Here is a 14,820-nt window from a genome sequence, read left to right as displayed (position 1 = left end):
TAGAATAAAGCTTACTTGATTGTATAATTACATTAAATTTGAAATTCATTCTTAATTCATTCACAAAATTCAGGGGAAAATATCTCGTTGTTAAAGTAATTGCTATAATTAACATTCTTTGGAAAAATTAAGTCAGCTAAGTGAATGGCTGAGCTGAATATGATGGTTAATATTTTTCTTTGAACAGGTTGGTTCCATGAATGTGTGTTTCCTGTCCGTCTGGGAGGAAGATGAATTTCAGGGTTGTATATTGTATTACATTACAACATAGGCGATAACAAATGTACTTTGAATCTGAAGTCTTTGAAATGGGCTGCTGCAGTGAACTAAACTGACATTTAAATCTAGTTTGCAAGGGGTAAATATGACGGATCACATTACTGATGAAACATGGACCATTACCTTCCTTTTCCTTCAGTGTGTTTTGATAGGAAAAGAGGTTTTCATTAGCTTGTACACAGTAGACTTCACGGGTTTGAATCCCCCCACCACAGAGTGCAGTTTGATTTCCACGTCTTCTGTCTTGCTGGCTGAGTAGTGAATCAACACGACATTCATTCCATTCTGTTGTCTTCCACACATACCTGCAGCAAGCAGATCAATAGAAAATGATTTCATTTCATAATACATCATTTTAAAATTCCAAATGGATTGCAGCAATTCAAGAAAGTTTGCTAACAACAACTCAAGCGTAGCTTAATAAATTGAAGGCAATCAAATCCGAAACAGAAATTGTAAAGAAGGCAACAATTTTTAAAGAAATGCATATTGAAGACTGATAGTAATAAGGTTGCCTTTATTTTAATAGACATCAGTTGCTCTTAAGTGATAATAGAGTTATCATTTTAAGTAGTGCAATCTAATTCTTGCCGTTCATTTTGCTGTTATATAATGGAAGGATTTGCTAGGAGACTTCAGGGTACATAAATATCATTGTAACTGTTAGTTAAAGAGGCTTCTAGATTGATTTTCTCTGTGAGAAGAGTAAAAAGAAAGACTGCAATTATAGCCTAGGATGTCCCACAATATTTACAGGCAGTGAAGCCTAATGAAGTGTAGCCACTTGTAATGTAGGGAATACAACAGCAATCTGTGCATGATGTTCATGAGCTTTAATTCTGGCATTGATCCACTGAAGCAGCAGACATACAGTGTTTTATCACTATGGATAATTCCCAATATCTTGTCCCCAGTTGCGTATTTAACTATTGTACTGAGAACAATTTGCCACTGCAGCACACTAAATGAAGAATATCATCATTAGGACTTCACATTATTGAGGGATGAAAATAAATTAAATTTCTTCTTCAGTCATTCATTGGGCAAATGCTTAGTAGTACCCTTTTCCAACAAGAACACCAAATTAAAGAAATGAGAGATCAGAGTGGAAAAAAAGACAAGTGAGCCATGGATTTGCACAGCACGGTAGTCAAGGCATGTTACAACTATTTTCAATAAATAAAACTACACTGCGAGCTATTTCTTTGTCTACTTCCAATTTCTTCTTTTTCATCACTCCAACAGCTACCTGCTGGCATTTATATCAGCTGGAAGTAAATATCCTAGCTGGTAAACAGTGTATAACTCTTCGATAAATTAGCAGATAAACATACACATTAGTGGAACAGTCAGCCCTAAATCTCTTTGAGGACTGTGTACTCAGCATCAAAATTTGGAATAACAATTAGCAGCATTCTGAGCATTTCATTTTGGCAGAGAATATTAGGATCTTTGGTAGGAGCTGCAGTTTAAAAAAAAATTTCACAACAAAAACATAAAAGAATTTTCCGATTCATTTTTAAAGCATCTGTGCATCCAAACACTTCAAAGGAAATTCTACACTCATAGAGTTAATACATATAAAAGGAAGGAGAGCTTTGAAAGTAGGATTTTAGATGTTCTTTGCTTAAAAATTTAATGAGGCAGCTGGGCCATATTTCAGATCTATGTTTCCGAAGACATTGCTGTCAGAATTTCCATATCCGTCTCAGGAAAGTATTTTATGAGACAACAATGAGTAGTGCATTTCAGAATGATAAGCAATGACTTCCACTTGCCTCTCTGTCTATTTAACTGACATAAATATGCTCACTGGTAATTTAGATGTAAGCTAGTTTCCACCTAACAATGGACTGTGAAAACATTGTTCAGTATGCTCAAGGCTTCTTCTTTTGAATTAGACTGGGGAGGCCAGAGAACATTACTTCTTTGTACGTCATCAGCTTTAGAAATACAGATGTTTGAAATATAGATGTAGAAGTTAATTAATCTTAACAAGGAAATTGGACAAACATAGTAGTTTGACTTTACTCATCTAAACTATGAAAGGGAAATTAGTTAAGATTCTTAATTCTACTATTTGATAGTGATAGGGTGTGTGTTAACTACTTAAGTGGACAGACATTCAGTATTTATGATTTCAGTACCAAACAATTGTTTGCAACTTGATGAGCCAGGAAATAAACATACTTGACCTAGTAATTACGTTTGTACCTACAGAATTGTTAAATTTTGCAAAGGGAACTAAGGAGAAAATTAAGAGGGGAAACAAGTATTACTAACACTTCTGCAAATGTGTGTTGATACAATCATTAACAGAAATGTTCTAAGAAATAGATCTATTCAAACAGAAAATACAGCAATAAAGCAATGCAGCACAGTAGTGGAGCAGAGTACAACATTTTACAGTGCCAGTAATTAGGGTTCAATTCTCAATTCTCACCACCGTCTGTAAGGAGTTTGTACATTCTCCATGTGAAACCAGGTACTCTGGTTTCTTTCCACATTCCAAAGAGATAAGCGTTAGCGTTAGTAAGTGACAGCTATACTATGTTGGCACAGGCTTGGACTACATGGGTCGTTGAGGTAAATGATGCATTTCACTGTATATTTTGATATTTCCACGTACATGAGACAAATAGGGCTAATATTTCCATTTTTTTAAAGTCACTATTTCAAGGCTTAATTACCATATGTTATGTTGGTTCAAATGGGATGATTTTCAACTTGCTGGATGTCCACTTCTTACATGAAAAATAGGTGACCAGTAATGGAAAACCGGGCGAAGAAATGGTGCTTGACAAAGTCAACTATAACCAGAGTCCCTCATAGCAATTTTCAAATGAGCCTTTGATTTGGGGAAAAGACTAACTACTGAAACTGGTGTATGTGTGCATTAATATTCAAACCAGAATTGAACTGGAATCCTGATGTATAGTTGAGTATGTATATATAGTTGATGTATATCATATAAGGTCTACTTACTTGCACCAGATTTGAGCAACTTAACAAATATCAATAACTGTATTGGAAATGACTCAGAAATTTGTTGAATTTTACTGATGGCATCTTCAGTTGCTCTGGGTTCTTAATAAAACTGTTGCCTACTACTAGAGCACTCAAAGCTACCATCACCCAACTTCCATCCCTCCCACAGCTGCAATCACAGACTCTGCAACTAACTGGGAGCACATTATTGATAATGAAATCATGCCACAAAGGACTGCCATACAGCCAATCCACAGACTTCAAGTGTTAATTTTTGCATTTTAACTTGTGTAAATAACTAGTTTTTGTATACATTCTCTGTGAATTGACTTGTCTTCAGAGGACATTTGTCACAATAACAAAAACCAAATGATAGTTGTGGAGAAAAAGTGGATGCAAATATTGAGCTCTACTCTGCCATTAGTTACACTCACTCAGTATCCCTGCAGCTCTGGGGAGACAGCCCAGCACTGCAGAAAATGCACTATAATAGTCTTAACCTTTCTTTTTCTGCTTAGTCAAGCTTGAAATTTCCAGAAGAAGGGAGCATACAGTGAATGTAAATCCAATTTAGTTTAAAGGATATAAACAGTTCATGGGCAATCTGTACTCTGAAGCTATTTATTTGTCATTGCTTTGATTATGGTAACTTTTGAGCACTGAATTCTGATCATTTTCAAGCCACACAAAATTGGACAATCAGTACATAAGTTCTGTGACACTTTTTAATATTACGAAGCACTATATTTTCTGCTTTTTTCTTTATATTATCTTCTCTGACCTACAGTGCCTATAAAAAGTATTACCCCCCCCCTTGGAAGTTTTCATATTTTATTGCTTTATAGCATTGAATCACAGTGGATTTAATTTGGCTTTTTTGACACTGATCAACAGAAAAGACTCTTTTGTGTCAAAGTGAAAACAAATTTCTACAAATTGGCCTAAATTTATTACAATTATTAAAACCACAAAATAATTGTTTGCATAATTACTCACCCTCTTCGTCAGTACTTAGTAGATACACCTCTGGCAGCAATTACAGCTTTGAGTCTGTGTGGATAGATCTCTATCAGTTTTGCACATCTGACCTCTGCAATTTTTCCCCATTCTTCTTTACAAGACTGGTCAAGCTCTATCAGATTGCATGGGGATTGTGGGTGAAGAGCTCTTTTCAAGTTCACCCACAATTTTTCTATTGGATTGAGGTCTGGACCCTGACTTGGTCACTCCCGGACGTTAACTTTGTTGTTTTTAAGCAACTTCTGCGTAGCTTTGGCTTTATGCTTGGGGTCATTGTCTTGCTGGAAAACAAATCTCCCAAGCTGCAATTCTCTTTCGGGCTGCGTCAGGTTTTCCTCCAGGATTTCCCTGTATTTTGCTGCATTCATTTTATTCTCTACCTTCACAAGCCTTCCAGGGCTTGCTGCAGTGAAGTATCCTCACAGCATGATGCAGCCACCACCATGCTTCACGGTAGCTATAGTGTGTTTTTGATGATGTGCAGCGTTTGGCTTATGCCAAACATAGCATTTAGTCTGATGGTCAAAAAGCTCTAGGTTGGTTTCATCAGACCATAGCACCTTCTTCCAGCTGACTTCAGATTCCCCCACGTGCCCTCTGGCAAACTCTAGCTGAGATTTCATGTGAGTTTTTTTCAACAGTTTTCTTTCTCTTTGTCACTCTCCCATAAAACTGTGACTGGTGAATCACCCAGGCAACAGTTGTATGTGCAGTCTCTCCCATCTCATCCACTGATGATTGTAACTCCTTCAGAGTTGCTGGCCTCCCTCACGAGTCCCCTTCTTGCATGGTCACTAAATTTTTGAGGACGGCCTGCTCTAGGCAGATTTATTGCTGTGCCATATTCTTTCCATTTGGAGATGACTGATTGAACTGTATTCAAGGGATATTCAGTGACTTGGAAATTTTCTTGTATCCATCTTCTGACTTGTGCTTTCCAATAACCTTTTCGCAAAGTTGCTTGAGTGCTCTTTTGTCTTCAAGGTGTAGCTTTTGCCAGGATACTGACTCACCAGCAGTTGGACCTTCCATATACAGGTGTATTTTTACTAAAACCAATTGAAACACCTTGACTGTACACAGGTCTCCAAAAACAGATCTCCATTTAACTACAGCAAGAGAAAATATGCAGATGCTGGAAATCCAAGCAACGCCCACAAAATGCTGGAGCAACTCAGCAGGCCAGGCAGCATCTATGGAAAAAAGTGTAGATGATGTTTTGGGCCGAAATACTTCGGCAAGACTGGAGAAAAAAAGATGAGGTGTAGACTGTGCTTTTCTCCATTTAACTAATTATGTGACTTCTAAAACCAATTGGCTGCACCAGTGATGATTTGTTGTGTCATATTTAAGGGGGTGAATACTTATTTTGAATAATCATTTATTTTGTGTTTTATATTTGTAATTAATTTAGATCACTTTGTAGAAATTTGTTTTCACTTTGACATGAAAGAGTCTTTTTCCATTGATCAGTGTCATAAAAGCTAAACTAAATCCAGTGTGATTCAATGATGTAAAACAATAAAACATAAAATATTCCAAGCCGGGGGGGGGGTGAATACTTTTTATTGGCACGGTATATTCAGTGCAATTAAAACAATCACTTATATGTTTTTATTTCTGTGATAAGATAAAATTACTTAATGTTTGAATTACTCAGTGTTTTGCAAGACATAATTACTTCTTGCTACAGTATCTACTGAATAAATTTTGCAAATATTTTTGTTATGCTAGCAGACAGCATGGCCGTTTTAAGCTCAGAAAGATGTAGGTAATGAATTAATGATATGCTTTACTTCAGTTTTACCATTGGGCCAAATTCCAGAACAGGTTTCTGCTTCTCTTCCAATTGTACCATGGATTTTTTTTTTGGTATTCATCTGAGGGTCAAAAGCCTCCTCAATTTCTTAGCTATTTTATCAGAAGAAAGATGCAAATGGCCCAAATGTACCTAAATCTATACTTCTTGAAATTTTGCGCAGCTTGTTTAGTGCCTGTTAAACAGATCAAACCATGAAAATTGCACCTCAAGGCATGCACTCAAACCTGTTAAGCAGCATCAAATATGAATATCATCTCTTTAGAAATAAAATCTATCATCAACTAATTTTTGCTGCAGTTGAATCATTTCTTGGTCTTTCATGTGCAAACCCTTGTGGTTCTAAACAAAATCCTCTTATGATTACAAAAAACTCATTTTAATAAATCCTTGCTTCAAGAAATAAAAGTGTCAACTGCTACCTTCAGCTCCACAGTAGTGACAGAACTCCAAAGTGACTCATGTCCCTATATAAGGAACCACTTGTCAATTTGTTCAGCATACTTTTGCATTTTTAAAGAATTTTTTCCAAATTCTGCATCTCTCTGGAGGCTACCAGCTCTGTCAATGAGAGACAATTACCAGCATAATTCAGTCTCTGTTATACACAGTGGTTAAATGAGAAAATGCTGCAACACTGGAACTTTGACAGGCTCACTGACTCAGATTACTGCAATTACTCAGCAGTGTTCAAATTTGTGATCTTGCTGTAACCAGGTGTTACTGATCTATGAGTGCCATATTTCATTGCGTGTGGCTACACACATTTAAAAGAAATCTTTGAGAACCTGTGTATATGGTCAATATATAAATTGATAAAATGTTAAATGAGACAATAGATGAAGCCTTGCAACACTTGATAGGTCAATGACATGCCAGCATCAAGAGAAATATCAGTGAAGTAAATGACTTTAAACAAGTCATCAATTTGAAGGTTATTATTAAAAAATGTTCATAATAATACCAATGATCTACACATCTCAATTATTTTTTCAAAAATATACCTTAGCTACATTTTCCAGTATTATCTATCATTATTATTAATACAGCATCGAGTGTGAGAGTACTTTTGATCCTACGACCTTTTGTTGTCAATATTGATCAGTATAGGCAATTAAACTTCACTTCACACATGAGCTATCTGTGAAAATTTGACTCTTCTAAATCTCCAAACTTTAATTTAATTTAATCCATTGGAATACATCTGTGGATTATCCTTTCAACTAAACTTTCAACAACTAAAATGTAAATACTTTATGCAATTCATAAGCTAGACAGTAATAAGAAATTTCAATTCGGATTTTCATTTGGGATGTCCAGAGCTAAAATAGTTTCTGCATTAACTTAAAACTGAAGTAATTGCATAATGCTGAAGATTATATGTCTTATTGAGCATGCAATCAGAATGTGAATATACCAGGACATGTTGAAGTCATGAATAAAGCAGTACTTTCATGAGGAATCATAAATGTCAATTTCTAAAACAGAAAATTATCTACTTCAAAGAGTTCTTCATATTTATGTAAATACATTATGAACTGTTTAATTTTTGATTCATATTGTTCTCTAACTATGGAAAACAAACCCATATTTCACTCCACTTTTATTGGCTAGCAACCTTACTACACTCTGGACTGTGTCATATCTGCTTTTTCCACCATTCCTGTGAATATTTTAATTACTGGCCTAGTAATTATAGTACTTTAAGAATGTTCTCCAACTTAATAAAATTACTCAGAGAATCAAGTGACACTTGTGGAGAGAAAAACTTAAAAAAACACAGATTTGACAAAAGATTATTGAAATGAAATGGAATATTTCTTTCATCACATAAGGTGTGTGACCTGCTGACCATTTTTAGCATCGTCTGCTTCGATTTCAGATCTCCCTGAAAGACTCAAGTACTTTGCTTCTGTGCTGATAAAATTACATCCATTTCACAAAATAGGCTCACATTATAGACATTTAATCAATATTGATACTGTCTGTACTGAAGTATAGTGCCAAAATATTGTTGGCTTTTGCTATTTGTTTCCAGTAAATATTCCTATTATATGTCTGCAAAATTTGAAATATTATTGATTCAACTGATATATACCTTTACTAATATAAAATAGGACAAAAGTTTGAGAAAAAAACTATTTAGTTTATTGCCATCCAATCTGTTTACATTCATCTGCAAAGTATTGGAAGGAGTTATCAATAGTGCTGTTAGGTGTTAATCTACACACTATTGTCTCAGTTAAGTTTTGGAGAAGGCTACTTACTTCTGGTCCTTACTGCAAAGTCAAAGTAATTTTTTTAGTATCTAAGTATGTATACATATCCCTCTGAGATCCACTTTCTTGCAGACTTACAGAATAGAAGAAATACAGTACAATGGAATTTATGAAAACTATACATAAACAATAATTGACAACCAATGTGGATAGAAGGTAAACTGAGCAAATAAAGTAAGTAAATAAATAAATGATACTGAGAACATAAGTTTTTGTGTCCTTGAATGTGGGTTGTAGAAACAGTTCAGAGTTGTGGTGAGTGAAGTTATCCACACTGGTTTAGGAGACTGATGGTTGTAGGGTAATAACTGTTCCTGAACCTATTGGTGTAGGACTTTAGCCTCTGGGTACCTCCTGCCTGATGATAGTACCAAAAAGAGAGTGTGGCCTGGATGGTGGGGAGCCGGATGATGGATGCTACATTTTTTTTTTGTGGCAATGTTCTAGTTAAATGTGCTCAGTGGTGGTGGTGGGGGGCGGGCTTTACCCATGATGGACTGGGCTGTACTTTCTGTGGGTATTGGTGTTTCCATACCAGGCTGTGATAGAACCAATTGGGATACTCACCACTGTGCAGATAAAGAAGTTTGTGAAAGTTTTAGATGACATATTGTGCTGTATTGAATGTTGTTAATTATTGGATGAATGCCTGGAGGGTAAGATGACAATTTAACATCTGAGCATGTGAGGTCTGTATGTCTGTTAGCGAGTAATGTTTGCAGAGTGTTAATACAGAGTAAACACTGTTAATGTCTGTAGTATGTTTGCTGATAGAAGCTGGATTCTTTCTTAGTCTCAGGCACCATTAAATGCAAATATCTGTCAAGTTCACTTGATAGATTTTGTTTTGGATTCAGGCTTATCCCTTTTATGTAATATTAATGTTCATTTCTAAGTCTGAAGGAATGTTATGTCCAAAACATTGGTGGACTAATGGATGATAAGTGACCATTGTAGTGTCTAATTGATTTATAAGGACTGCATCAACACACAGGATGTGTTTGAAAAAAAAGACAGGCTGTGTTGAAACAAAAGATCAAAGAGTTTGTATGTCTTGTGGTTACTCTACGCTTGTGAAACACATATTTATTGGGGTGCCCTTCCTGGTTTTGTTGGACTTTGCCCAGACTGAAAATCGCGATTGGTACCTGAGGTGATTTCACGACTAAGTTGGAGTTCAGAATTCCACTGACAACAGCAACAATCAAGTGGTGACTAAGAATTGTGAGCCCTGAAATCTTTGTGGAAATTTTGTGACTTGCTACGTAGTACTTTGTGTGGTTTATTTGTGTTATCTATTTTATGATATTAAATTGGGGTTAAGTTATTTTGTTGTGCTTGTACACTTATTACCACATCTCCTGTTTCCTAAGGTTGTCATAGCCGGGGTGCTTGTGGGGATAAGCTTCCACTACCTATAAAGTACTCCAAATGGCATGTGTCTCCAACAGCCTCTGACAACCGGGTCCAACTCTTGGCCTTCACATGTAGCTAGGCTAATGAGCCTGGCGGAACTGTTTCTGCTGACAAGAGGAAGGGCAAAGACGGACCACTGGCGCCTCAAAACTAGTTGCTTCGGGCAGATGGATCTCGTCAACCTTGGACAGTAGCTCACCTGGGAGAAGGAAAACTCTGAATTTAAACTTCCGCTGCCTTGTGGCCATACCCACCCATGGGAAAGGCTTTGGGAGTAAATCCCAAGGAAGAAATCCGAAGCCGGGGTCCCAAAGACAGTGTGATGTTGTTTACAACTTCACTCTGGCAACCTCTGCGATGACACCTGTGCCAAGCTGTATGGGCACTTGTCCTTCACTTGGACTACATCAGTGACGTGGAGAAGGGGAACCCGCTGCATGGGCAACAGCCGGTTCTTCAAATCTTCCCGCCCAGGCTTGTGCCCTGGAGAGGACACAGTCCACCAGAGGCACAAACCCATGATCCACTGGGATTGATGGCTGCCTGCTATTAATCTTGGACTCTACAATAGTTTGGGTCTGATCATCTTTGCCCATTACACATGCTGAATCTATGCAAACTTCTAAAAAAAATGGTTTTGATCTAATCAAAGGGCAATGAGCTAAATTTCAAAGATGAATTGAAAGTCACCATAAATAACAAGGAGGCATTTGGCTGAGTGTGGCATCAAGGATAGCAAGAAATACTGAAGTCAATAGCCATCAAAAGGAAAACTTTTCAATGGAAGGAGTGATATCTTGCACAGCAATATATGATTGTAGACATTAGTGATAAATGAAACCTCAAAACTTTGCTACAGGAGTTACTTGTGGAAATATCTTTTGTCCAGCCATCTTCAGTTGCTCTGCAGCATATAGTCAGAAGTGGAGATATTCACCAATGACTGCATAATATTTAATTCATTTATAAAAAGAAAATGAAGCAATATTTTATGCAGCAAGACCTAAACAACATTCATGCATGGATAAACAGGTGGAAAGTAACATTCAGATCACATTTATAACTTCTGGTTAAGATGACACCACTGAATGCATGCAACAGCTCTTTGGTAGTTAAAATTCTAATTAACTCCAACTTAAAATGTTACTAAAAATTCCTTTTTTGATGCAATTTATGTTCAATTATCATAACAAATAGTGAAGACATAAGTGATGGTGAGGTAATTTTGGGGGATGAGCCGAGATGATGTGTTGAAGAATTATTACAAATGGAGGTCAGATGCCCATACAACTGGGTCAGGTGTGAGCTGATTTGAGGAGCTTGAGAGCGGCTTCAGTCTGGGCAGTGAATTCTGGGCATGGGACGGGCCGCTGAATGGCGTAGTCTAGGCCCAGAACCTTTCGCTGCAGTGGTGCCCAAGTTCTACTGTGAGGTACTATATGGTGTTTGGATAATCTATGCTCCAACCCAGATAGACTGAAAGTACATGGTGTTGGGATCCAGGGCAAGTGCCGATTCCACACAATCTGTGGACTCCATTTTGGTTTGGAATGTTGTTTGCTTCAATTGTTGGCATGTTTTGTGTTTTTTCTCTCTTGCACATTGGGCATTGGTCTTATATTTTTATTTTTGTTTTAATGAGGTTATCATATATAAAAGCCAAAACTGCGTTATCTCCTCCAGTTCTTCCCCTGTTGTCCTTTCTGTAGGCCTACAAGTGTATTTCCTGTTTAATCACCCAACCTCTTTCTCTTCTGATATTTGTGACACACTAAATCTATTATACAGACATTCCATCATTCTCATCTTCTCTTATGAAGTGCATATGTGAGTATGAATTGAATAATTAATTTTGGGGTGAGCTGCTAGAGCACAAACTATCCAAATGTGGGGACATTACCACAAGGTACAAATACAATAATGGATTAGATCATCTTAGAATGAGCCAACTATCCAGATTCTTTCTGCCAATAGTTAGTTTTCTGAATGTGGGCATATGGTTGTTATTATTATTATTATATAATGTCTATATATTTTCTATTGAATAATACCCAATGTTTTCATATTGTAAGCTTGTGTAATTGTCACATGGTGAGCCAAATCAGCTGAACCCACATGCCCAAAAGATAAAAAGATATCTGAAGTGGTAAATGCCAGCTGAACCTTGGGTTACATATGCTGGAGTTCTATTGTCAATGGCTTAATGGGCTTTAACAGATGATAGTCATAGAGCTTCAAATATATTCAAGCAGATTTAAATCAATATGAATTACATTTTGAAAGCAAAAGAGTACCAAAGTGCATTAAAATGAAGGAAATGATTTATAGAAACAAAGAAACATAGAAAACCTACAGCACAATACAGGCCCTTTGGCCCACAAAGTTGTGCCAAACATGTCCCTACCTTAGAAATTACCAGGCTTACCTACAGTCCTCTATTTTCCTAAGCTCCATGTACCTATCCAAAAGTCTCTTAAAAGACCCTATCATATCCACCTCCACCACCGTTGCTGGTAGCCCATTCCACGCACTCACAACTCTGAGTAAAAAAATTACCCCTGACATCTCCTCTGTACCTGCTCCCCAGCACCTAAAACTTGTGTCCTCTTGTGGCTTCCACATCCTTCCTGTAGTAAGGCAACCAGAACTGAGCACATTCCTCCAAGTGGGGTCTGACCAGGGTCCTATATAGCTGCAACATTACCTCTCGGCTCCAAAATTCAATTCCACAATTGATGAAGGCCAATACACCATATGCCTTCTTAACCACAGACTCAACCTGCGCAGCTGCTTTGAGCGTCCTATGGACTCGGACCCCAAAATCCCTCTGATCCTCCACACTGCCAAGCGTCTTACCATTAATACTTACTATATTATGCCATCATATTTGACCTACCAAAATGAACCATCACACTTATCTGGGTTGAGCGCCATCTGTCACTTCTCAGCTCAGTTTTGCATCCTACCAATGTCTTGCTGTAACCTATGACAGCCCTCCACACTATCCACAACACCTCCAACCTTTGTGTCATCAGCAAACTTACTAACCCATCCCTCCACTTCCTCATCCAGGTCATTTATAAAAATCACGAAGAGTAAAGGTCCCAGAACAGATCCCTGAGGCACTCCACTGGTGACCCACCTCCATGCAGAATATGACCCATCTACAGCCACACTTTGCCTTCTGTGGGAAAGCCAAGTTCTGGTTCCACAAAGCAATGTCCCCTTGGATCCCATGCCTCCTTACTTTCTCAATAAGCCTTGCATGGGGTACCTCATCAAATGCAATGCTGAAATCCATACACACTACTTCTACTGGTCTTCCTTCATCAATGTGCTTAGTCACATCCTCAAAAAATCTTATCTGGCTCGTGAGGCACAACTCACCCTTGACAAAGCCATGCTGACTGTTCCTAATCATATTATACCTCTCCAAATGTTCATAAATCCTGCCTCTCAGGATCTTCTCCATCAATTTACTGGTCTATAATTTCCTGGGCTATCTCTACTCCCTTTCTTGAATAAACGAACAATATCCACAACCCTCCAACCCTCCAGAACGTCTCTCGTCCCCATTGATGATGCAAAGATCATCTCCAGAGTCTCAGCAATCTCCTCCCTCGCCTCCCACAGTAGCCTTGGGTACATCTCATCCCGTCCCGGCGACTTATCGAACTTGATGCTTTCCAAAAGCTCCAGAACATCCTCTTTCTTAATATATACATGCTCAGGCTTTTCAGTCCACTGCAAGTCATCCCTATAATGACCAAGATCCTTTTCCATAGTGAATACTGAAGTAAAGTATTCATTAAGTACCTCTGCTATTTCCTCCGGTTCCATACATACTTTCCCCACTGTCACACTTGATAGGTCCTATTCTTTCATGTCTTATCCTCTTGCTCTTCACATATTTGTAGAATGCCTTGGGGTTTTCCTTAATCCTGCCTGCCAAGGCCTTCTCATGGCCCCTTCTGGCTCGCCTAATTTCCTTCTTAAGCTCCTTCCTATTAGCCTTATAATCTTCTAGATCTCTAACATTACCTAGCTCTCTGAACCCTTTGTAAACTTTTTTTTTCTTCTCGACTAGACTTATTACAGCCTTCGTACATCACGGTTCCTGTACCCTACCATAACTTTCCTGTCTCATTGGAATGTACCTATGCAGAACTCCACACAAATACCCTCTGAACATTTGCCACATTTCTGCCGTACTTTTCCCTGAGAACATCTGTTTTCAATTTAAGCTTCCAATTTCCTGCCTGATAGCCTCATAATTCCCCTTACTCCAATTAAACGCTTTTCTAACTTGTCTGTTCCTATCCCTCTCCAATGCTATTGTAAAGGAGATAGAATTATGATCACTATATCCAAAATGCTCTCCCACTGAGATCTGACACCTCACCAGGTTCATTTCCCAATACCAAATCAAGGATAATCTATAATGTTAAAATTAATTAAATAAAGCACTGGGCCTTCAATAGATCAGATATTTCACATAGGAAGCAAGAGGAAGAAAAGGGGATTGATCCATGTACAGCTGCTACTTCTTATGGTTACTCTGGGGAAAGATGAGCAGAAGTTTAAAAGGGGTCTCCACGGTTAATGGGAAGGGAAGAAAATGATGAAAACAAATCAAACTATACAAGAGATGTGTTGAAATTGTACGTTATCCATGCTCCTGATTTTACATTTAACTTGAACAAATCAAAAAATCATTTCCCTTTTATAAGATATCAGAAAGAATGGACTTACGTAACACAAGGTGGCACAACTTCTCCTTGAGGAGAGCATGGTTCTCGATCCTCCACCGGCAGACATTCTTTTCCACCACCAACTGGAAACTGGTTAATACCTGATGTTCTGGTACGAAATCCTTTAGGAGATGTTGCACTGTAGCATGTCTTTGAACAAGGGCTCCACTCAGACCATTCTGATGTTTGACAGTCCTTTGGGACCACGCAAGACTGGAAAGTGATTGGCAACTTATGTTGTGTGCAGTGGCTGAAAAAAGACAAATAT

The 14,820-nt window shown here is 37.8% G+C and overlaps 1 protein-coding gene across 2 annotated transcripts in view; it reads right to left on the bottom strand.

Annotated features, from left to right (window-relative positions):
* The window catches only part of LOC134344277 (thrombospondin type-1 domain-containing protein 7A-like), a 438,835-nt gene that overhangs the window by 208,791 nt on the left and 215,224 nt on the right, over window positions 1–14,820 (bottom strand). Inside the window, exons 3-4 of one of the 2 annotated variants that reach the window (XM_063043785.1) lie at window positions 14,554–14,802; window positions 403–584 (exon numbers count right to left, since the gene is read on the bottom strand). In XM_063043785.1, the coding sequence (XP_062899855.1) occupies window positions 403–584; window positions 14,554–14,802 (431 nt within the window). The remainder of the gene's footprint in view (window positions 1–402; window positions 585–14,553; window positions 14,803–14,820) is intronic. The other variant, XM_063043786.1, reaches the window with a different exon arrangement.

This window comes from Mobula hypostoma, chromosome 3 (assembly GCF_963921235.1).
Source record: "Mobula hypostoma chromosome 3, sMobHyp1.1, whole genome shotgun sequence".
Lineage (NCBI taxonomy): Eukaryota > Metazoa > Chordata > Chondrichthyes > Myliobatiformes > Myliobatidae > Mobula > Mobula hypostoma.
The sequence above is the reverse complement of the archived record's forward strand: the minus strand, read 5'-3'. Positions and strand labels throughout refer to the sequence as shown.